This window comes from Callithrix jacchus, chromosome 3 (genome assembly GCF_049354715.1).
Source record: "Callithrix jacchus isolate 240 chromosome 3, calJac240_pri, whole genome shotgun sequence".
In the NCBI taxonomy this organism is placed as follows: Eukaryota; Metazoa; Chordata; class Mammalia; order Primates; family Cebidae; genus Callithrix; species Callithrix jacchus.
Genome location: NC_133504.1, coordinates 97412312 through 97435454, shown reverse-complemented (window position 1 = coordinate 97435454; position 23143 = coordinate 97412312). Strand labels below are relative to the sequence as shown.

Below are 23143 nucleotides of genomic sequence, written 5' to 3'. Positions count from 1 at the left end.
ATTAGAAGTTATCTGTAAGTTTCCCCTTTCATTCTTAGCACAAACATGTTAGCCCATTGTTCTTCTGGACATTTCCATGTTAACACCTAGATTTTGGATATTGCTAAAGCAGAATCATATAGTTGTCACAGATTTTTGGCAGTTACTATGATAATGAAAATTTTTCTGGAATTTCATGCTTAGAGCTTTCTGCCTAAGAGTAGCTGGGTGCATATATGAGCTCATGCTACACAACCTTGGCTGCATCAAGTGAAAATGTGGACAAGTTATATTACTTCTGGGCCTCAAAATCCAGTTTAATCATCTTAAAAATGGAATCAGCAAGGTTGTCAGGACTAACAATCACTGGAACCAAAGCCTAAGAAGATGATTCAGTTTAACTATCGTGAGAATTCAGAACACATTGGATTTTTCTGATTTATTAAATGTCTTAGCTATCACAAGGGATCTCTTTTACAATAATGTACAGTATTACAAACATTAATTGGGATAGTACTTAAAAACTGAAAAATTCACTTTTAGGAAAGATTTTATCCAATCTTATTTTACGCATTTTACCTTTCAGACATACTGCTCTACTGGGAGTATTAACATAATCTGCATGTAATTAAGTATATTCCATATTAAAAACCAATGAAAAAGTTAATATAGAACTAAAAATATTTATGTCAATAATCCAAAAAGGAGGAACTGAGATCTAGTTTCATTCTTAAGTTTCTGTTTTACTTCTATATAATGTCTATCATTAGCTGAATTGAATATCAGAACACATAATTTGAAACACAAATAGATTTTTTATCTTTCTCACAAAATATAAATACCTTTTATTTGTGTGATTATACAAACATGTATGTTCAGCTCATTAAAAAACATAACAAAGTAAAAATCACTTCTAAATCCCCCTCCCCGAAATCACTATACTATTTCGGTTACTCTAGTTAGCTAGCTGTCTACCTTTTTAGACACTATTAAATAAAAAATAGTATAATCTACATAAGTTTTTGGCTTAATTTCATTCCATTGTTGACACATTATAGATATCACTTTATAGCAATAAACACAGGTCCATGTTATCATTTTTACTAGGTGCATAGTTTATGAATGCGATTAATTTAACCAATTTCCACTAATGGACATTTATATACTTTCCAAATTTTTGCTATAGAGACAATGCCTATAATATTTCTATGAACTTAGGCTGACTATAGAAAAGCTTCATTTATGAATGTATTAATATAGAAACCCTTACAGCTATAAAATTTTCATTTATTTATTTAACAAATTCTCTTTATTTGAAGAAAGTAAAATTAAATAAACAACTATAATTCTAGAAAATCCAGGCCCATAGATGTCACAAATATATGCAAAATACTGTTAGGCATCATGGGAATAAAAAAGATAATTAAGATTAAAATGGCTCCTGACCCCTAAGGTATTTCAAATGTAAGAGAGAGACAGCTATATACATAGAAAATACAAGGGATGAAGTCAGCAAGGCAGAAGAACTAAATGTTAACAAAGCATGGAATGAGTAGTTGAATCCAAATTAAGATTACTCCAAATTTAAAGCAATTATCTTATACTCAAATAATTACTTTAACAAATGACAGAAGAGACAAATATTACATTATCAACTCCAAGGCACTATACAAGGTTCTGTTTTGTTTTTTTTTGGTTACAGAAATAATACATGACATGCTTATAGCACTTAAGATAATAAAATATTCTCAAAATAAGCCTGTGAAGATTACAAATGAGAAAGCTGAGGCTCAGGAAAGTAAGAGGCAATGACAAAAATGGAATTATTATGTCATATACCAGACAGATATTTCATATTTCCTCTAGAATGTAAGCTCCATGAGAACAAGAACTTTGTTTTACTATCCACTGAATCCCTAGTTCCTAGAATATTGTCTGGCACAGAAATATGTATATTCAGTAAAAATCTGTTGAATAAATCAAGCTCCATTTTATAGATGAGGAAATTGAGGCTCAGAAAGATTAAGCTATATATCCAAAGTCACATCACCATTAAATTAAGATTGAAACCCCAAATCAGTATCATTTCTTCAACTGTAATATCTGAAATAGTTTGGCTACTGGCTGAAATTTGGAAATCATTTTGTAACACTTCAGTTGGTGCTATAGAAATAATTGTTCTGAATGTATAATTTGTACTTGTCACTAAATTTTAATTAAGTCAGAAACACACAAAAAAATGAAATGATCTTAAAAAGCATATGTTGGCTAACACTCCAGATGTATAAGGACAATTTTAAAAGCTACTTTATTTATTTATTTTTTATTTTTATTTTTTTGAGACGGAGTTTCGCTCTTGTTACCCAGGCTGGAGTGCAATGGCGCGATCTCGGCTCACCGCAACCTTTGCCTCCTGGGTTCAAGCAATTCTCCCGCCTCAGCCTCCTGAGTAGCTGGGATTACAGGCACGCGCCACCATGCCCAGCTAAAAAAGCTACTTTTTAAACCATTTTAAGTGAGACAAAAAGAGACAAAACTTTTAGATATAAATTTTTAAATAATGTAGCAAAAATTAGGAAGAAAAAGGACTATTTAAATTGCTATTGGGCAGATAGATGCTGCAAATTATATACTATTCAATATAGAATTTGGATTATCATACTTATCCATTCATTACCGTAGATGAAGAATGGCCTTTTCATGGCTGTAGGCCATCAATTGATTCAAATTACTATAGTGTTTGAAAACGATAAAATGCATTTCTCTAAAAAAAAAAAATCTACACTTCAAACTATCTCCGAATTACTAGGAAACACTAAAGTATTAAAATTGCAGTGTAAAGCATTAAAACAGTGAGACTGTATCCCTCTCTGAAAATCCAGAATATATCAATACTCAACAAATGTACAGTTTATCAGAAACTATAGAGTTCCTGAGCTCTGCTTACAGACATTTTTCTAAAATATTTATATTTCCTATGTGGTAACTATTCATATATATCTATACTTTCAAACCTAAACTCATAAAATATTTGAAAGTTATACAATTAAATTCACTTAGAAGTCCACTGCAATAAGTAAACTGTAAAATAATATCCTCAACTATAAACATGGAAAGAACCAGTATCCTAGATCCTTTTGGGAATCTAATTTTTTGTCAAGAAAAACTCTTGCCAATTTCTGAAACTGTCTTATATATCAGACTTCTTACCTGGCAAAAATAAAATTTTAAGAGGTCAAAAATCCTGGAAATTAGCAGGAATTCAGTCTCATGTTTTTCCACTTACCATGTAAGAACAATGGAAATCAAAATGTGATCTTTTCTTTTGCCTCTCTTAGTTTAAGCACATCCAGAGGAACATTCAGTCAACTTTCTAAGTTATAAGAATTTGGTAGTCGTCGAGAATAAGTGAAATTCAGGGCTAAAATTTCTCATTGTAACCAATAGCTTCTATATGACATATTTTATCAGGATTTCACACAAATGTCCTAGATCTTTCTCTCTCTTGAATTCTTAATTGTACTAATAAACATCTTCTAGAATGTTCTATATAAAATCCACTTTTCTGAGTCCTGGCACATAACTTTATTTCAGCTCACATAAATCCTGTGATGACATATTCACTTGACATATAACTGAAGAAGTTAAGTAATTTGTCACCGGTTAAAAAGGAGTCAGAGACAACGTCTGCATCTGAACTTAGTTTTTGGACTACACAGTTACCCCCCCCCATCACTTTATTTGGTAATCACATACTACCTTACATTTGTACTACCAACTTTCACCCTTATATATCTTAATTCTTCCTCCATTCACGTCTTCAAGAGAAACTGTGTTGTGCTTTGGTACCATAGAGAGTCTTTTAAGAAATTCATTCAAATTCTTTGCATGACAGAAGCATTACAGATTGTGTAAATATAGGTGGGTTTTAAGAATTCTCAGAGCTTCACACTTGTAAAATGGAGATGATACCAAAATTAATTGAGTGCTTACTGTTAAATGCTTTACCTGTATTAACCCATTTAATCCTCACAACAGGACTATGAGATCAAGTATATTGTCTCCATTTTACAGATGAAAAAGCTAAAGGCTAGAGAGGTTCTCTACCCTGCTCAAGAATAAGATTAAAAGCTAGTAGGTGGAGAGTCAGGCTTCAAAAGCCAAGTTATTTTCTCTAGAATGCCTACTCACTTAATGTTAAAACTGTCCCTCTAGGACTAGATAATGACTAAATGAAATCATATTCAGCAATAGGGGAAGATTAAAAAATAATTAACTCCTGGCAACGATTTCTTGAATATGACAGCAAAAGTACGAAAAAAAAGCAAAAATAGACAAATGGCACTACAACAAACTCAAAAACTTCAGTGCATCAAATGACACAATCAATAAAGTGAAAAGGCAACATATAAACAGGAGAAAATATCTGCCAATCACATATCTGATAAGGGGTTAATATCTCCTACAACTCAACACCAAAAAACAAGTAACCTAATTTAAAAATGGGCAAAGGACTTGAATAGACATTTCTCCAAAAATGAGATATTATAAAAATAGCCAATAAGGGCTGGGCGCGGTGTCTCAAGCCTGTAATCCCAGCACTTTGGGAGGCCGAGGCGGGTGGATCACGAGATCGAGGGATTGAGAGCATCCTGGTCAGCATGGTGAAACCACGTCTCTACTAAAAATACAAAAAAATTAGCTGGGCATGGTGGCATGTGCCTGTAATCCCAGCTACTCAGGAGGCTAAGGCAGGAGAATTGCCTGAACCCAGGAGGCGGAGGTTGCGGTGAGCCGAGATGGCGCCATTGCACTCCAGCCTAGGTAACAAGAGCGAAACTCCCTCTCAAAAAAAAAAAAAAAATAGCCAATAAGCATATAAAAAGATGCTCAACATTACTAATCACTAGAGACAATGCAAATCAAAACCACAATAAGATATCACCTCCCACCCAATAGGATGGGTACTATCAAAACAAAGAAAAAACAGAAAATAGGTGTTGGCAAATATGGTGAGAAACTGAAACACTATGTACTGGTTCATGGGAATATAAAATGGTGCGGCCGCTACAGAAATTGTATTGTGGTTCCTCAAAAATTAAAAATAGAATCACCATATGATCCAGCAATCCCACTTCTGGGTATCCAAAATAATTGAAAGCAGGATCTTTGCACATCCTTGTTCATAGCAGCATTATTCAGAATAGCCAAGAGGTGAAAGGAACACAGACGTCCACAGTCCATAGACAGATGAATAGATTAACAAAATTTGGTGTGTATATACACAATAGAAAATTATTGTTATTATTATTTTTTTTGAGACGGAATCTTGCTACAGGCTGGAATGCAGTGGCGAGAACTTGGCTCACTGTAACCTCAGTCTCCAGGGTTCAAGCTATTCTCCCGCCTCAGCGTCCACTAGTAGCTGGGATTACAGGCATGCACCACCAGGCCTGGCTAATTTTTTTGTATTTTTAGTAGAAATGGGGTTTCACTATATCGGCCAGGTTGGTCTCGAACTCCTGACCTCGAATGATCTGCCCGCCTCGGCCTCTCAAAGTGCTGGGATTACCAGGTGTGAGCCACCGCACCCAGCCTATTCAGTACTTTTTAAAAAAGGAATCCTTCACATGTTACAATAATAAATGAAACGAGAACATTATGCTAAGTGAAGTGAAGTAAGACAGTCACAAAAAGATACTGTATGAGTCTACCTATCTGAGGTATCTAAAGTAGTTAAATCCACAGAAACACAAAGTAGAATGGTAGATGCCAGGGACTTGGGAGACGGGGCAATAGGGAGCTGTTTAATTAATACACAGTTGTGCTGTAAGATGAAAAATTTCTGAAGAGTCCTTGCACAACAATGTCAATATACTTCACTACTGGACTGTACACTTATAGTTAAGACCGGCCAAGCACGGTGGCTCACGCCTGTAAACCTAGCACTTTGGGAGGCCAAGGCGGGCGGATCACGAAGTCAGGAGTTCAAGATCAGCCTGGTCAACATAGTGAAACCCCATCTCTACTAAAAATAAAAAAAAATCAGCTGGTCGTGGTGATGGGCGCCTGTAATCCCAACTACTGGGAAACTGAGGCAAAAGCGCTTGAACCCAGGAGGCGGAGTCCAGCCCAGGAGACAGTGCAAGACTCCAACTGTGTGTGTGTGTGTGTGGTGGGGGTGGTGGAGAGCGGTGGGGGTGGTGGAGAGCGGTGGGGAGAACAGTTTAGGCCGTAAATTTGGCAGATTTTTAAACCACAACTTAAAAAATTATAAATTCGTTTCTTTCACTTTATTTTCCTGTCCTCTTGAGTATAGTGTTCGAAAGCAATATAATGGAAAGGATAGAGAGAAAAGCAAAGAGCACAGGGCTTCAATGACATAGAAAACAAAATTTAAGAGTCAATAAAACAAATGGCCCCTTATTTTCATTAACAATTTTCTAGAATTATTTAATTCCATCGATAACATTTTTCTTAACCTGGAAATACTAATGGCAAGTCAACAGTGTAGTGGTTAAAGGTATTTTGGAGTCTGAAAGCTCAGCCACTATTCTGACTTTGCCATTAATTGTTGTATGACCTTGGGTAAGATATTTTCATTCATTTGCGAATTCATTCATTCATTCATTCATCAAAAAGTCTGTTTCCACATGGGTAAACCTGGTCAAATGAATCCTACACCTTCTACACAGAATTGTTCTGAGGAATAAATGAAATAATTCATGCAAAATGTTAGGCACAACTCTTGGCACTCTGTAAGCACTAAATAAATGTTGGCTATTATTGCTTTGACAGCTATTGAGTAGGACAATAAATAAACTGAATTCAACTGTAGAAAGTCCAGTACCATATTCCTCAGATATTAGGTTTGTCGATAATTATGGTGTTATCAAATCAGACACTATTATTCAGCAATCATTACTGACTCCTGACCATTCTTGCCCAACTTGTGCTCTTCTCTTCTAAAGGAACTCTCTCCCAGGGAAAAGCAATGTCATCTCAGGTATTCGATGTTTGCTTTGGGAACAGTTTTCTACAGATCCCAGAAAGGATGGAACCTGAGATAAGCCACTAGAGTACCCTGTTTCTTTCACTCCGTTAGGGGCCTAGGCCTTATGCGGGACGGAGAATGGGGAGGCACATAATGGGGCCACATAATCAAGCAACACAGATACAAATAAAGCCTCGCTGTGGTAAGAACGGACCAGACAAGTCTCCTCCAGGGAGAATGAAACCTGGACATTTAAGACCGAGGAACGCGGAGTCAGCGGGCAGGTGGGTGCAGAAGAGCCTTGGGCAGCTCTCCCAGAGCCCCAGCCCCGGGCCGGGGCGGGGGTGTGTCGGGATGCTCCCCCAGGGCCTAGGGCTGAGGCTGGCCCAGGCAGGCCGGGAGCCCCGCAGGCTCCCAGGAGGGGCTGAAGTGGGGGCAGAGGCGGACTAAGCCGTAGTCTTGGAATTGGTCAGGGAGGGTAAGGACGCTGAGGTCTCACCGCGAGCCGAGGGCAGTGGGTAGAGCTTCTCGGCCTTCTGCAGGAAGCGCTGGGCCTTCTCGCGGTTGCCGGCGTTCAGGGCCTCCCGGGCAATCTCGACACATTTCTCAGCCTCATCCCGGTTCCCCTCCATAGCTTGCTCCTTCCGTTTCCTCCGGCCGCGCAATGAGAGGCGGAAGCCGCCGCCGCCGCGGAGGAGGCGAGGCGGGTCCGGCTAGGGGCGTGCAGCGGAGAACGGGGAGGAGCGCCTGGGACCGCGGTAGCGGCGGCGACGGCCCGGGCGGACGGGCGGGCCTAGCAGCTCCGCCTCCTCACGGAGGCCTCCCCGCCCCCCGCGGGCCGCTAGGGCGCGAGCCTCATCCGTCCTGGCCCCGGACTGAGCTCCTGGGCCCCGGCGATCCAGCCGACTTGGTGGTCCGCGCCCGGCGCGGGCAGGCTGGAAGCTGACCTGCCTGGGAGGTGGGCGCTAGCAGCCGAGCTGCCAGTCGCGAGGAGGGGTTCCGCCAGGCCCGGGACCCGGCTGCGGGCGTTGAAAACGCCGTGCCCTGACCTCCGGGCGCAGCCCTAGCAGATGGAGCCAGGACGGGATGGGGGAAGGGGGACACCCGTTTTCAGGAAAATTCCTAGGTCTTGGAGGCCCGCCTCTGGGCCCGAGGCGAGGGAGGATGCGGCAAGGTGAGGACCACTGTCAGTAGTGTCAGCACTTCCGGGACACGTTCAAGTGTCGTTTGAACCCAATCTGGCTTGTATTACAGCCTTATTTCAGCTGCACGTTTTTTCTGACCCAGATGTCAGGCTATCTAAATAAGTTTAATTTTTAGCCTGCAATGAGTGTGCTGAGCGGCCCTAATCCTGTGTAGCCAAAACAAGGTAGGTATCAGCCCCTTAAGTGTTGCCCTAACTAAACTTTTGATTTCATCTTTTCTTTTCCATTTGGGTAATATTACCTCTTTGAAGTACCGTGTCATGTTAAGTCTCCACAATGGGGGGAAATGTTTGCTATATGCAAATTTTCAACTAAAAAAAAATCGATAAACTGTCGAAAGGATTTGCTCAACCCAACCATAAGCTATCGATTTTTGCATAATGCTGTGAGCCGAGCTATTGTTAATCCTGCTAACTACTACCGTAACTCGATACTTTCAAATAGAAACCCTGCTTCTCTTCGATAAAATAGAGATAGTATATCCCCAGTGCTGTACTGAGCACTTAACAATTTCAAACTTCAAAGCAGGGCCTGGCACACAGCACTATTATCTTCAAAGTTTAACTTCGTAGTTCCTTCTGTGGATATACAGGACATGCCTACTTATCCTCTCCCTCCCCAAGTCCACCACGCTGACAGCATACTGGTGTGCTGCTGTCACATAGCAAGCAAAGCCAATGTACAAACTGAAATGGTCACACTTAGCCTAAGAAACTAACAATCCCATTCAAGCTCCTGCCAACTTTTAAATTAAAAAACTTTAGTAGCTTATAAATACAACATTTAAAAATACATACTTGGGTTATTATCTCACTTTGTTGCTCTACAGATTTGACAGTTCAGTCATCACGAAATGTGCTTAGTTATTGCTGCTAGATGAGATTTTCAAAACACGTTCCTATGAACAATCAAACCAAGCAAATTTAAAACACAACTAGTTTGGGATATGACCTTTATTGAGCTTATCCACCAGAGTGGAAATAATGTCTGTACAAAACCAAATGTTTGTTACTATAACTTCTGCATCACAATTAAAATCCAAACAGTTTTTTAAAAACAGTCAACTCAATCAAAACCCACTACTTCAGAATCAATAGCTTCTTTGAAGCCACAGTAACACTTAAATATGGTTAAGACTCGAATGCAGAAATTTGGTTGGTTGGAAAGCTAATTAAACTTCCAACTTGCTCAAATAGAATTACAAAAAGGCAAAATTGTGTTTTTCACAGAGATACAGTCCACTGGAATCAACAACACTGGACAGCTGTTAGAGTATTTAGAGTCCTGAGATAACAAGGAATCCAGGCATCCTTTAGACAGTCTTCTGTTGTCCTTTCTTCCCAATCAGAGATTTGTGGATATGTGGAATGACACCTAGGAGAGTGACAGGAATTAATTCTACTTCAGATTTTTTTTAAATCACAGTATTTGAAACCAGTAACTGTTCAACTTGAACGCTATCTTTAAAAACGTGAAGCTCAAGTATGAAGTAAAAATTGAGTTATACATATAAATCAAATTTCATACCATACTTGCATAAATGAAAATTAATGTCCTCTTCCACAAAAAATAAAAAAATTAAAGCAGCAAAGAATCCCTTCCTCTGAATTGTTTAAAATTTTAGTAGTTACATACCACCACCAGCAATTGTAGCCTTGATGAGAGAATCCAACTCTTCATCTCCACGAATAGCAAGTTGCAAGTGACGAGGGGTAATACGCTTTACCTTTAAGTCTTTTGATGCATTTCCTGCCAGTTCCAGTACCTAGAAGGCAGAATCTATTATCAGCTCCCTTCCAACTTTCCTTTGGCCAAGATTCAGAGAACAGAATAAAACCCTCATGAACGTAGACCTACTAACTGGAGTCGTTCCCCACTATCTGACTGGCAAAGATATACAGGGGGCACGCAATTTTATTTCCAAGAACAGAGAACTCAAGCTCAGTAGGATCCTTGTTGAACACCAGCTCCCTCTAGTGTTCTCTTAGGCCCCCTGCGTTCAGGGCCTGGGAGTTTTCTTGCATCACTTTCCTCCTTCCCTCTCGCCGCCTCCCCGCCCCCAAAACCTTCTCCGGATTATAGGCGTTCACCCATTTACCTCTGCGGTGAGGTACTCCAGGATGGCTGCGCTGTACACAGCGGCAGTCGCGCCCACACGTCCATGACTGGTCGTCCTAGATTTCAGGTGTCGATGAATACGGCCCACTGGGAACTTAAATTTTAAGCACACACCAACATAAATACGCAAAAATATGAGAACTAGAGATGGGGAAATTATACGCGCGCAAAGGTAGCGGCACTGGCGCAGCAACGCGTCCCGACATCGAAACACGTGATTTCTCCCCCCCATATTTATCGTATGGGCAACCCAAGTCGCGACACCGCATCACCCACGCATACACAAAACGCCCAGCGAGAGCGATGATAAACAAGAAAGGAAATGCAAAGAAAACATCACGACTCCCAGACTGCACGAACAACTACTGACCTGCAAGCCGGCTCTCTGCGAGCGGGAAACCGCCTTTGTCTTGGCCTTTCCGGAGTCCTTCCCAGCCTTACCGCCAGCCTGCGGCGCGCACACGCCCGCGAGCGGAGGAGGAACGGAGAATATAGAATTACCAAGACGGCGCGCCCATCCCCCACCGCGGCGCGTCCCGGCGAGAGCGCGTCCCCGCACCCCGCCGGGGTCTCCGTCCCGCCGCGCGCCGCAGGGGCGACCCCGCCCGCCTGCCCGTCCCCCGCCGCGCGCTCGCCGCGGCCGCGCGCCTCCGCCTGCCCGCCGGCCCCCAGCGGCGCTGCGCGCGCCACCCAACGAACCGTCGCCGCCCGCCGCGAGATCCGAGGCTGCTCCCCTAGCAGCTGAAAAAACACCTCCCCCCGCTCTTTCTAAATCCTGTCTCCGCGCATTCCCAACCGTCGCCACTTCACCCCCATCCCCCTGTGTAACGGGTTTTTCTCCTGCCGGCAAAAACCCGCGGAGTCATCGAGCGTCTCTGCGAAGTTTACCATTTCGAATTCTGCTGAAGCTCAAGCAAGCAAGGCAGAGAAAGAGCTAATCAGACCCACGGCGAGATCCCACCACCTACTCCTCCGTCGCACCGCGATTCAAACTGCGCTGTCTCCCGCCTTCCCCGCTCTCTTTATACTGCAGAATGTTCCCTCATCCGGGAACTCGGATTGCTCATCCCACCAATGGCTGCCACCCGCCCTCGGGACGCGTCCTTGAGACCTCAGCCAATGAGCAAGCGAAGAAAAGGGCGGAGGGGCGGGCGCTTCTAAGCTGAAGCCGCGATTGGGGCGTGGAGAGCAAGGCGGGGGAGGGCGGAGGGATGGGAACGGAGGAGAAGAAGGGCACCGCGGCGGGAGGGAAGAAACAGAGCGAGCTACGCTGCGGGAGCGCAGTTACCAACCGGCCGCGGTCACGTGCATGGGAGGAAGAGCTGAGACCTCAGGGGAGGGGCGCGCGGTAGCGCCTCGAGTCCCCTAGTGGGGCTCCTGGGAGTAAGTGAAACCTCTTCGGGATTTAGCAGGCCGCCCCCACCACTCCCAGCCCCACCCCCAGCGCCTCTTGGGCGGAGACCTGCGGCCCGCAGCCGCCTTCCGGGACCCCAGGCACCCCCTCCTAACCCTCTCAATCCCTGGCAGTTCCTCCCGTCTGACAGGTGGCGCGAACGCGTCCAGTGAGAGTAGCGCGAGGTTTGCCCGGACCGTTCCACAGCCTTAGTAGAGATTCCGTGTTTCTTCCCTCCAGACGAGTCCCCAGCCACCGACAGATCACGACCCCGCTGCTCCCACTTTATTTTCAGCCGAGTCTTCCGCCTCTCCGTTCCTCACTACTTACGAAATCTCCCATGGAATGGTTCTGTGGCAACAAACGGTGAAGCCAAGTCACCTCGCTGTTCACAAAACCCTTTTTATCTCCACATAGGGAGTTTCTGGCAACGCAGTATTCTTAAAGCATAAAGTATATTTTTGGAGACTACACATCAATGGGTTGTACCTGTAGCCTGGTGTGTAAAGCTCATTTAGTGAAACCTCAAAGCTATTATGTGTCAACTTTTCTACAACAAATATTTTGCCACATGACAAATATTCGGCAAATATCGATGGAGTAACACTGACATGATTCACAGGCGGTTACAGAGGGTCCGTTCAATCAGTTGCAAATGATGAGGTTAAAATAATGGTACTGTGCACACAGTGCTCTCCTTCCAACTAGTAGATTAACACCTGTGTACATCTCCAGCTGCTTGGGGACAGTAGTGTCTCAATCTCATAGTATTTTAGTGTAAAACATTTTTAACATAATTGAATAGTTTCAATGTGAAGAACATTTCGAAACATATAATCTAAGGTACCTTAGATTGGGTTTCAATTTGAAAGATTTTATCGAGTTAGAGGACCTTTCAATTTCGGTGAGATAAATTCTAGAGAAGAGTTTCCCGACAATTTTGACATTGAGGATTATTATTTCTTCCCCTTAAAACCAAGGAACTCTTATGATGTCATCGATATCAAGAGTTCATCGGTTTGTTTTTGTTTGTTTGTTTTTTGAGTTGGAATCTCGTACTGTCGCCCGGACTGGAGGGCTTTGAAGAGATCTCAGCTCACTGCAACCTCTACCTCCTGGGTTCAAGCGAATCTTCTGCCTCAGCCTCCTGAGTAGCTGGGATTACAGGCACTGCCACAACGGCCGGCTGATTTTTTTGTATTTTTAATAGAGACGGAGTTACACTATGTTGGCCAGGCTGATCTCGAACTTCGGACCTCGTGATCCACCTACTTCGGCCTCCCAAAGTGCTGGGATTACTGGCATGAGCCAGCGCACCCAGCAATCAGTTTTCCTACTGGTGATATAATGATGATATATTAAACTATAAAGCCTATTATAATGTTTAACGATGACTCCAGGAAAGCTTTGTGATATATAACAAACCAACATTAATACCCTCTAGTTTGGATAATACTCTGCCAACTCTGCTATGAAGCTCAACGAAAGGAATTTATTGTTGCCTCTCTCTATAGCGATTAGGAGGATGAACTCAGAAGCAAGTAGAGATGGATTCTGTTCTGCCTCCTCCTCACTGTGTCATGTTAGTTACTAATCTTTAGGAACTTCGAGTTCCTTTTCTGTGAGAAGATATATCATGGTTGAAAGATTAAGGGAAAAGATATGCAGTGTAGATGGTAGCATGTGTTTGGCATGTATAAGCCCTCAGTAAATAACTGCTAGTATTTTCTACATTGGATGCTGGAGAGGGATGAAATAAACTATCTTTTATTCCTGAATCTTTTTTGCTGTCTGGTATACTTTCTTTGATGCGGAAGGAGCAAGCCTGAAATCTGCCCAAAGTTTACACAACCAAGTCATCCAACATCCAAACTAAAATCCAAAATTGGTTTAATAACTCAATAGTTTTCCTTCAGAGAACAGGACAGTATTAGTTACTGCACTTTTCGAAGAGTGGTGTGATGATTTCCCGCTCCCTTTCCTGCCCCCTGGAAAAGATAAGATGCAAATATATTAATATTCTTGGTTTATCTTTCCAGTACTTGGGTTAATAGTAATACATGTATATAATCTACCTAGCAAGAGCTATCTTATTATTTTTATTTAATGGCATACCCAATTAGTTCTCTTGTCATAAAAAATAGGGGATGCCAAGGCAAGAGGATTGCTTCAGCCCAGGTGTTCAAGACCAGCCTGGGCAACATAGTGAAACCCCATCTCTGCTAAAAAATACAAAAATTAGCCAGGCATGACGGCCCCTGCTTGTGGTCCCATCTACTAGGTGGCTGAGGTGAGAGGACCACTTGAGCCCAGGAGGCTGAGGTTGCAGTGAACCATGATCACACCACTAAATTTCAGCCTGTGTGGTAAACTGAGACCCTGTCTCAAAAAAAACAACAAAAAATTCCTAATATGAGGTAGATTAACCCATTATTATTGACTCTTTGCTTAATAGCCTTTCCTAAGCCAGATTTTCCATGACTAGTTACTATCTCCTTTGAAACACTAGCATGTATGTTAAGTGTTGTTCTTGTCTTTTTAAGTGGAGAATTAGAGAGTCTTACAATTGGGAATTACAAACTTCTCAACTACATCTTGCTTTAAAAACCTACTTTTTAAGAAAATATGAATAAATTCCGCAGTTATTTCCAAGGATATTAGCCTAGATAAATAATGGCGAAATTCTTCTCATCAGGATATCCACGTTAGAATCTTGGTTCCCTTAACCTAGGGCATCTAGGCAAAATATAACCCTTCAAGGACTTACACAGCTGTCAATAACTGAGTTCCAGTGCGGTATTATACAAAATATTGACCTAGAGTAAAAATTAGGATTGACTTCGGGAGGCCGAGGCGGGTGGATCATGAGGTCAAGAGATCGCGACCATCCTGGTCAACATGGTGAAACCCCGTCTCTACTCAAAATACAAAAAAAAATTAGCTGGGCATGGTGGCGCGTGCCTGTAATCCCAGCTACTCAGGAGGCTGAAGCAGGAGAATTGCCTGAACCCAGGAGGTGGAGGTTGCGGTGAGCCGAGATCACGCTATTGCACTCCAGCCTGGGTAACAAGAGCAAAACTCCGTCTCAAAAAAAAAAAAAAAGAATTAGGATTGAGTCTGGGTAGCCACTTACTTGCTATATGGCCTAAAGTATGTTAAACAGTTTCCTAATTTATTAAATAGGGATTCATAACACCATATAAACCAACTTGATAAACTTCTGAAAGCGTTTCATGAAGTGTGAAAGAAAATGTAAAGTGATGTAACAATATTTTTGACACTAAGGCCATAGTCCTTTCTGAATTGTTTAGGTTGAGAAGCCAGTGTGTTTAATTCAGTGCTGATGAAACCAAAGCCATCAATTTAAATTCCGAATTTCCCAGCTTCGCACTTCTCATGATCACAGATTGCACACAGGTAACAATTCGCAAATGCAGGGAATAGATTACAAAGATCAGCAGAATCTACTCAACCCAGATCAACTGCCATTTCAGGAAAAACAAAGTTCATGAGACCCGATACCCCTTTTAATATAGCAATAATTTGCTTTTTTCATGTGTTAGTCCTCAGAATTTTTGGATATTTACTGTTTTAAATTTTAAAAATCAAGATTCTTACCATATCATTTTATTATCTATTGTTGACATCGATATTGATCTTTATGGTTTTCAGGGCAGGGAGAGGGGTCCACGTATTGAAATTGTTTTCCTAAACAATAGTGTATTTGCCTATGTAGTTGATCGTCTTCTCTGCATCCCTGTGTTCTGCAACTGTGGATTCAACTAACCGAAGATCAAAAATATTCACAACCTAAACTGGGTGTTCTCAGGCAGGTGGCTCACGCATGTAATCTCATCACTTTGGGAAGCCGAGGCAGGTGGATTACTTGAGGCCAGGAGTTTAAGATCAGCCTGGCCAACATGGCGAAACCCTGTCTCTACTAAAAATATAAAAATCAGCATGGTGTGGTGGCGTGCACCTGTAATCCCAGCTATTCGGGAGGCTGAGGCATGAGAGTTACTTGAACTCGAAGGCAGAGGCTGCAGTGAACAGAGATCGTGCCACTGCACTCCAGTCTGGGTGAAGAATGAGACTCGGTCTCAAGAAAAGAAAAAAATTATAATAATGAGCTACTTTTAGGGTGCGGTAGTTCATGTCTGTAATCTCAACAATTTGGGAGGCTGAGGTGAAAGGATCACATGAAGCCATGAATTCAAGATCAACCTGGGCAACATAGCAAGGCCCTGTCTCTAATTTTTTTTTTTTCAATTAACTGGGTATGGTGGTACACACCTGTACTCCCAGCTACTAGGGAGCCTGAGGCAGGAGGATCCCTTGAGCCTAGAAGTTCAAGGCTGCAGTAAGCCATGATCATGCTACTGCATTCCAGCCTGGGTGACAAAGCAAGATCCTGACTTTCTCTATCTCTCTCTCTTTTAAAATTTTAAAAATTATGGTTACATCTGTACTATACATATACAGATTATTTTTCTTGTTATTCCCTAAACCATATAGTGTACCAACTATTTACATAGCATTGGCATTGTATTAGGTATTATAAGCAATCTAGAGATGATTTAAAGCATACAATGTGCATAGGTTATATGCAAATACTACTATGCCATTTTATGGAAGGGGTTGAGCATTCGTGGATTTGGGTATCCAGGCGGTAGGGGGTAGGGACAGATCCTAGAACCAATCCTCCACAGATACAGAGGGATGATTGTATTAGTATTTTGTGACACATGTCTCCACAGCTAAATTGTGAATACACACAGTAATGCCCCATTGCATGTTTCTAATATAGTGACCAAGGAAAATGTTTTAGAGATTTAACACAGTTTTATTACTGAAATGTCCTCTTTTGTCTGTATATATGCAACTGAGATGGAAGGCAATACCATACATCATACAGCACGATACATAACCATTCCCTAATAATAGAATATATGATAGTTCTAGATTGGTGCTGTCAGCCTGTTAGGTAAAATGGAGCATAGCCATCAAGTCATTCGACTTTCCAGGCAATATGCCAAGCAATAGCAGTTGGGAGATGGGATATATAGTGCTTAGGAGCTTCCCTCAATCTAGCTAAGAAGATTAAACAGGGAGGAAAATTCGAGCAATACCTTAATCATTAGGACCACATTAAGAAGGCTGTTACGGGCTGGGCGTAACAGTTTACATCTGTAATTCAATCAATTTGGGAGGCCAATTTGGGTGGATAACTTGAGGCCAGGAGTTTGAGACCAGCCTGGCCAACATGGCAAAACTCTGTCTCTACTAAAAATACAAAAATTAACTGAGGTGGTGCACGCCTGTAGTCTAACTACTTGGGAGACGGAGGCATGAGAACTGCTTGAAGCCAGGAGGTGAAGGTTCCAGTGAATGGAGATCGTGCCACTGTATGCCAGCCTGGGTGACAGAGATTGTCTCAAAAAAAAAAAAAAAAGAAGGCTGTTACAGAACAAGTACCTGATTGACTGTCAAATCAATAGTGTCTCTAGTTTAAAGGACAGAGACAACTGCAGGCTGGAGTGTTTTGAAGAGTTTATTTTTAAATGGACTAAAAAGGGCATTTGACTGGAATGGTGAATTGGTGTAAGAAGTAGCAGTTAGAAGGTAGGTATGGAAGAGATTTCTTTTTATAATCATATATCCATTTTCCTATCAACCTCAGTCACAAAACTTCCAATTTTTAGCTGGACACGTAGTGTTTTAGTCTGGTTTGTGCTACTTTGATGAAATACCCAAGACTGCATAGTTTATAAAGAACAGAAATTTATTTCTCAGAGTTCTGAGGTCTGGGAAGTCTAAGATCAAAGCACCGGCAGGTTTGGCTGTCTGGTGAGGGCTACTGTCTCCTTCAAAGATGGATGCCTGATGCTGTATCTTCTAGAATGGAGAACACTGTATCCTTACGTTGTGGAAGGCACAGAAAGTGGAAAAGGGATGAACTGTATCCATGAAGCCCTTTTATGAGGGTGGTCCCATGACTCAATCTCCTCCCAATGTCCATACCTGCCAACATTTTTGCATTGTGAACTGAATTATAACATATTTTTGAAGGGGACAAAAACATTCTAACCACAGCTAATGTTCATCAGAATAAAGCTAAATTTGTTCTTGAAAATAAGTTTTGACCAAAAGGTGTAAACTGCAGTCGTAAGTGCAACACCCAGGAAGTTTCCTTAAATAAGGCAAACCAATTTCTCATTTTTGCTGACTGGATTGAAGACAGAATTGGAGAGCCATCTTGAACCATGAAATGAATTTAGGAATATAGGCCACATATAAGGGAATAACAAGATAAATGGAGCAAGGGTATTTGATACTATGGAGTATCAAACCTACCCTGGATCTCTCTGAACATGGACAGCTGTTTTGTTTGAGCCCCTTTTATTTTGGGTCGTGTCACTTGCGGCCAAACCCAATCCTATTACAGTAAGTCCATCTCCTAAATACTTGGAGAAAGACAGCAGGCTTTACTCTGAAAGACTGAGAAACCAGTTAATATTTCTGAGAAAGAAAGAATACAGGGCTCCTCATTTTTAGGATACTAATCTAATATAGGTTACAGGGCAAATCAGAAAAGAGAAAATTTTTGTTGGAAGGCTGATAAAGTTGATGTCACTTAGGTATAAAGCCTATGATATGGTTTGGCTGTGTCCCCACCCAAATCTCATCTTGAATTCCCATGTGTTATGGGAGGGGCCAGATGGAAAGTAACTGAATCATGGGGTGCAAGCCTTTCCTGTGCTGTTCTCATGATAATAAATAAAATGCACGAGATCTGATGGTTTTATTGTTTTGTTATGTTCAAAGGATTCTCCTGCCTCAGCCTCCCAGAGTAGCTGGAACTACAGGCATGTACCACCATACCCATCTTTTGTGTGTATGTGTGTGTATTTTTACTCGAGACGGGGTTTTGCAATGTTGACCAGGCTGGTCTCGAACTCCTGATCTCAGGTGATCCACCTGCCTCAGCCTCCCAAAGTGCTCAGATTACAGGCGTGAGCCACTGCACCTGCCTGAGATCTGATGGTTTTAAAAAGAGGAGTTTTCCTGCACAAGCTCATTCTCTCTTTACCTGCTGCCATCCATGTAAGATGGGACTTGCTCCTCCTTGCCTTCTGCCATGATTGTGAGGCTTCCCCAGCCACGTGAAACTATAAGTCCAATTAAACCTCTTTCTTTTGTAAATTGCCCCATCTCAAATATGTCTTTTTCAGAGGCATGAAAACAGACTAATACAGCCTAAAACTTATATAACACTGAAACCAAGTGAAGGTTGTTAAACATCTTAAAAGAAAAAGCACTAAGACTTTGTGACTAAGTATGATATTTAGAAAGATGTAGGGGGGTAGTTGATACTAAGGACATAAGAGAAAAGAGCCAGATTTTTTAGGCTGGTGGTCTGGGATATAAAGTAAAAAATCATCCATAGGAAGAGGGAAGGTAAAATGGTAGATGCAAATTAAGAGGGTAGAGAAAGAGGTAAATCAGGCAAATTATGAAATATTGATCGTAAGTTGACATGAGGGGAATCCAGGTGGAATCTCCTACTAAGTATGTTAGCAGTAAGATAATGCAATTGTGAAAGGAATCAGTTTCAGAAATATGTTCCAAGGAGTATTAAAAAAGAAAAGTGATAATGGTACCGTGGATGTGAATACCAAGTAAAAGAGTGAATAGAATTGAAAGTTAAAAGACAGCCAAAGAAAAAGACCTGGATAAGTAAAGTGTGATGTTACAGTGGGCATAATGATTTCACACTAAACTAAAAAACTCTCTGTAGTTATAAAATCTAACAAGATGGTATTCACAACATTTCTGCATGTGTATTGCTAGCTTTTCATAATGAAAATCAATCTGTTTTTGATCTGTAATACTTGACTGTTTACCAAAGATGATTATGTTGCCATGGATTCTGTCACTAAATTGAATATTACCAAAACTCTTAGTTGTTATGTAAGTTTCTTATGCCCAATATTACAAAAGAATGGTAACTGAGAAAAACTCACTGGCTAAATTCTTTAAGTTCGAAATTCCATGCAGTTTTCTTAGTGTTAAAGGGAATATAAATGCCATCTTTCTGCTAAGAAGACAAGGAAGGCACCACAAAATAAAGTGTAAAATTATACAACATATACTTCACACCACTCTACAGATTTAGCCTCAGAGCAGAAACCATATACTAGGTGTGACCAGCACACCTTTTGTTAAAACCCAAAAACAGGTGTATGCAACTTCTCAGTTTTCTCAATAGGATGGAAATGGCTCAGAGAAGAGTCGAAAGGCTTTTCTTTCAATAATTGATGCTGGAATAACTGGCAGGCCACATATAGAAAAATGAAACTGGGTCCTCATCTCTCACCTTATAAAAAAATTAACTTTCAGTGGATCAAAGACTTAAATCTAAGACCTGAAACCATAAAACTTCTAGAAGATAACCTTTGAATACTCTTCTAGACACTGTTTTTTTTTTCTGAGATGGAGTCTGGAGCTGTCACCCAGGAGGTAAAGAACTCATGACTAAGACAAGATATTGAAGATCAACTGCTCTAGAACACTTTCTAAGGATTCATTTCAACCTGAAAACATCCAAGCTAGACATGAGCAGAGCTTATTTTTATTTTAAAAGATGAAAATATAGATTTAGGGCACATTCAGGCATACAATGAGCAGATGCAGGTCCTCCAACCTGTTTCTATAACTGTACTTCTAAATGAAACACTTCTCAAGGGGAAGGAGGATTTAATTAGTGCCCATGTCCCTACATACCTATGATTTTCTTTGTCTTTAATGAAATATGTAAACTCCATTATTGAACAACTTTTAAGACATCAATAACATTCTTCCTAGATGAATATTGTGTTCATTGTCTCCTAGTGTCCTGATGGTTTGTGAAATAGTCATTTCTTCCATAACCCTTCTCTATTGCTCAGATTCTCAGCAGGAAATAGAGACAATCTCTTCCTACATTAATAGATTAGTCCAACATCTCTAGGCAAGAGGTTTCCAGGTCACTTCTCATATTTTACCACAAGATATAAACATTTACATGCTGGCTCTTTGTTTAGTTTTTTTTCCTGTTTTAAAATTAAAACAGTATACTCAACTTAATTCTCAAAAATAAGACAAGTCACTTTTTTCCTCCCACTAAGCTGACAATTCAGGAACTGTACAAAATGTGTAGAGAGAGGGGAAAGTCTGGTAAATAAGTGTTGTTGTGTATTATAATGGAGAAGTACTCATTTCACATCACTGATTTTGCAATGCAGTAAAACTACTCATTTGCAGAAAAGCCTTCCTCATATTAACGAGGAAATTATAATTCATATAATATGAATTATACAGTGCCTAAAAATAGTGTACACATATGAGATATATAAATATAAACATGTAAAAAATTTATAATACTTTTACATACGAATATATATAAAACTCCAGGCCTGGCGCAATGGCTCATGCCTGTAATAGCATCACTTTGGAGGCCGAGGCCAGCAGATCACAAGGTCAGGAGATCAAGACCAGACTGATTAACATGGTAAAACCCCATCTCTACTAAAAATGGAAAAATTAGCTGGACATGGTGGCACGCCCCTGTAATCCCAGCTACTCAGGGGGCTGAGGCCGGGGAATTTCTAGAAACCAGGAGGCGGAGGTTGCACTGAGCTGAGATTGTGCCATTGTACTCCAGCCTGGGTGACAGCTTAAGACTCCATCTCAAAAGAAAAAAACAAAAAATTCCAAATGGCTGCTAACCAGTGTTGTCAAGAACAAATACTAGTACATTTGCTTTAAAAAAAAAAAAAAAAAAAAAAGATTTATAATGGCATTATTTGAAAATGTATCAAAGCTCAAGAATTTTTAAAATATACATTTGAACATTTCTACAGTTTGTGTTCTCTAAGTAGGCTTATAAACATTCTTTATGGATAGTTCAACTATAGTTTTTTTGTTGTTGTTGCTGTTTTTGAGATGAAGTCTTGCTTTGTCGCCCAGGCTGGAGTGCAGCGGCACGATCTCAATTCACTGTAACCTCCGCCTCCTGGGTCCAAATGATTCTTTTGCCTCAGCCTCCCAAGTAGCTGGGACTACAGGCACTTGTCACCACGCCCAGCTAATTTTTCTATGTTTGTGGAGATGGGGTTTTACCATGTTGGTCAGGCTGGTCTCGAACTCCTTACCTCAAGTGATCCGCCTGCCTCGGCCTCCTAAAGTGTTGGTTTTATAGGTGTGAGCCACTGTGCCTGGCCCAAACTACAGTTGAACTTCCAATGACATGTTGAAAATTCCAGATGACTAGTATCTGAAATATTGAAGCTCTGTTCTTGGTTGGCTATGGCAATCTGCTTGTCCTATAAGCATAGCTTGAAGCTGCAGTTATGAAACAAACAACATTTTAATTTAGACTGCATATTTTAGAGGTGGCCAAATCTCCCCAGGTCACTCTTACATGCTGGAATTTGTTTTGAATGATAGCTAATGTGAAAATAGAGTATTCTTTTCTTTTCTTTTTTTAAGATGGAATTTTGCTCTTGCTGCCCAGGCTGGAGTGCAATGGCATGATCTCAGCTCACTGCAACCTCTGCCTCCTGGGTTCAAGTGATTCTCCTGCCTCAGCCTCTCGAATAGCTGGGATTACAGGTGTCCACCATCACGCCTAGCTAATTTTTGTATTTTCAGTACAGATGAGGTTTCGCCATGTTGGCCAGGCTGGTCTCAAACTTCTGACCTCAGGTAATCTGCCTGCCTCGGCCTCCCAAAGTGCTGGGATTACAGGCATGAGACACTGCACCTGACCCAGTCATTTTTAAGATTGTACTTGTCATTCATTAGCTTCCTCACTCCATTTGCTTCAACATTTTCAAAAGCTACTTTGAATGGACAAAGCACCATTGCACTTACATGATTTTCATATAGATTATAAATATGTATATAAACATTGGGGAAAATACACTGAAGAATATGAAGTAGGTGATCAAAGCCTTGAATGACTGAGACTGGCTCGCTGTTCACCAGACCTGTTTCTTTTTCCTGTGAGGGGTGACCACGTGATGGGTTCTTGTCAGTGTGTCTAGAAGTCAGTGTGAAATGACGTGTCATTTCAACATAGAGGCTTTTAAAAAGTAGGTGTGCCTCTTCTGCCTTCTTTTTCTGTATTTGAGAGTTGTACACCTGCGACTCCATGGCATAGAAGAGGTTAAACTCACAAAATGGCCACATGAAAGGATACCTGACAATCAGGAACACTGACATTTAAATTGTGTTACAACAGTTAGCCTTTCCTAACTAGTATGCCTTGTCTACAGTCACAAAACAGTCAATGTAAAGACATTTTGAAGAGATTTATGTCTATGTAATAATTCATTATTAGGACACTAGTCTCATTTGCTAATACTATATAATAGAAGAAGTTTTGGCAAATGATTCCTCCTAAATAACCCT

At 41.1% G+C, this 23143-nt stretch overlaps 2 protein-coding genes across 4 annotated transcripts in view; both read right to left on the bottom strand.

Annotated features, from left to right (window-relative positions):
• DNAJB14 (DnaJ heat shock protein family (Hsp40) member B14) overlaps positions 1-7758 on the bottom strand; it is a 50967-nt gene extending 43209 nt beyond the window's left edge. For all 3 annotated transcript variants that reach the window (XM_078366772.1, XM_035293255.3, XM_035293258.3), the window contains exon 1: positions 7473-7758. Coding sequence is in view for 2 of the 3 variants with exons in the window: in XM_035293255.3 (XP_035149146.1) it covers positions 7473-7605 (133 nt within the window). In the remaining variant the exon portion in view is untranslated. The remainder of the gene's footprint in view (positions 1-7472) is intronic.
• A 1355-nt stretch (positions 7759-9113) lies between these two features.
• Positions 9114-11292, bottom strand: H2AZ1 (H2A.Z variant histone 1). The gene is made up of 5 exons (XM_008992927.3): positions 11185-11292; positions 10667-10744; positions 10277-10390; positions 9814-9943; positions 9114-9552 (listed from the first exon to the last, which is right to left on the bottom strand). Exons 1-5 carry the CDS (start codon positions 11185-11187, stop codon positions 9491-9493), a joined length of 387 nt encoding a protein of 128 aa, XP_008991175.1. The 5' UTR covers positions 11188-11292; the 3' UTR covers positions 9114-9490.
• Between the last annotated feature and the right edge of the window lie 11851 nt (positions 11293-23143).

Excerpts from the sequence above, each read along its gene's own strand:
- H2AZ1 (XM_008992927.3), bottom strand. Across the intron at positions 10,391-10,666 it reads CGCAGAGAGCCGGCTTGCAG|TTCCCAGTGGGCCGTATTCA; the intron begins GTCAGTAGTTGT and ends TTAAAATTTAAG. Across the intron at positions 9,553-9,813 it reads GGCTACAATTGCTGGTGGTG|GTGTCATTCCACATATCCAC; the intron begins GTATGTAACTAC and ends TCACTCTCCTAG.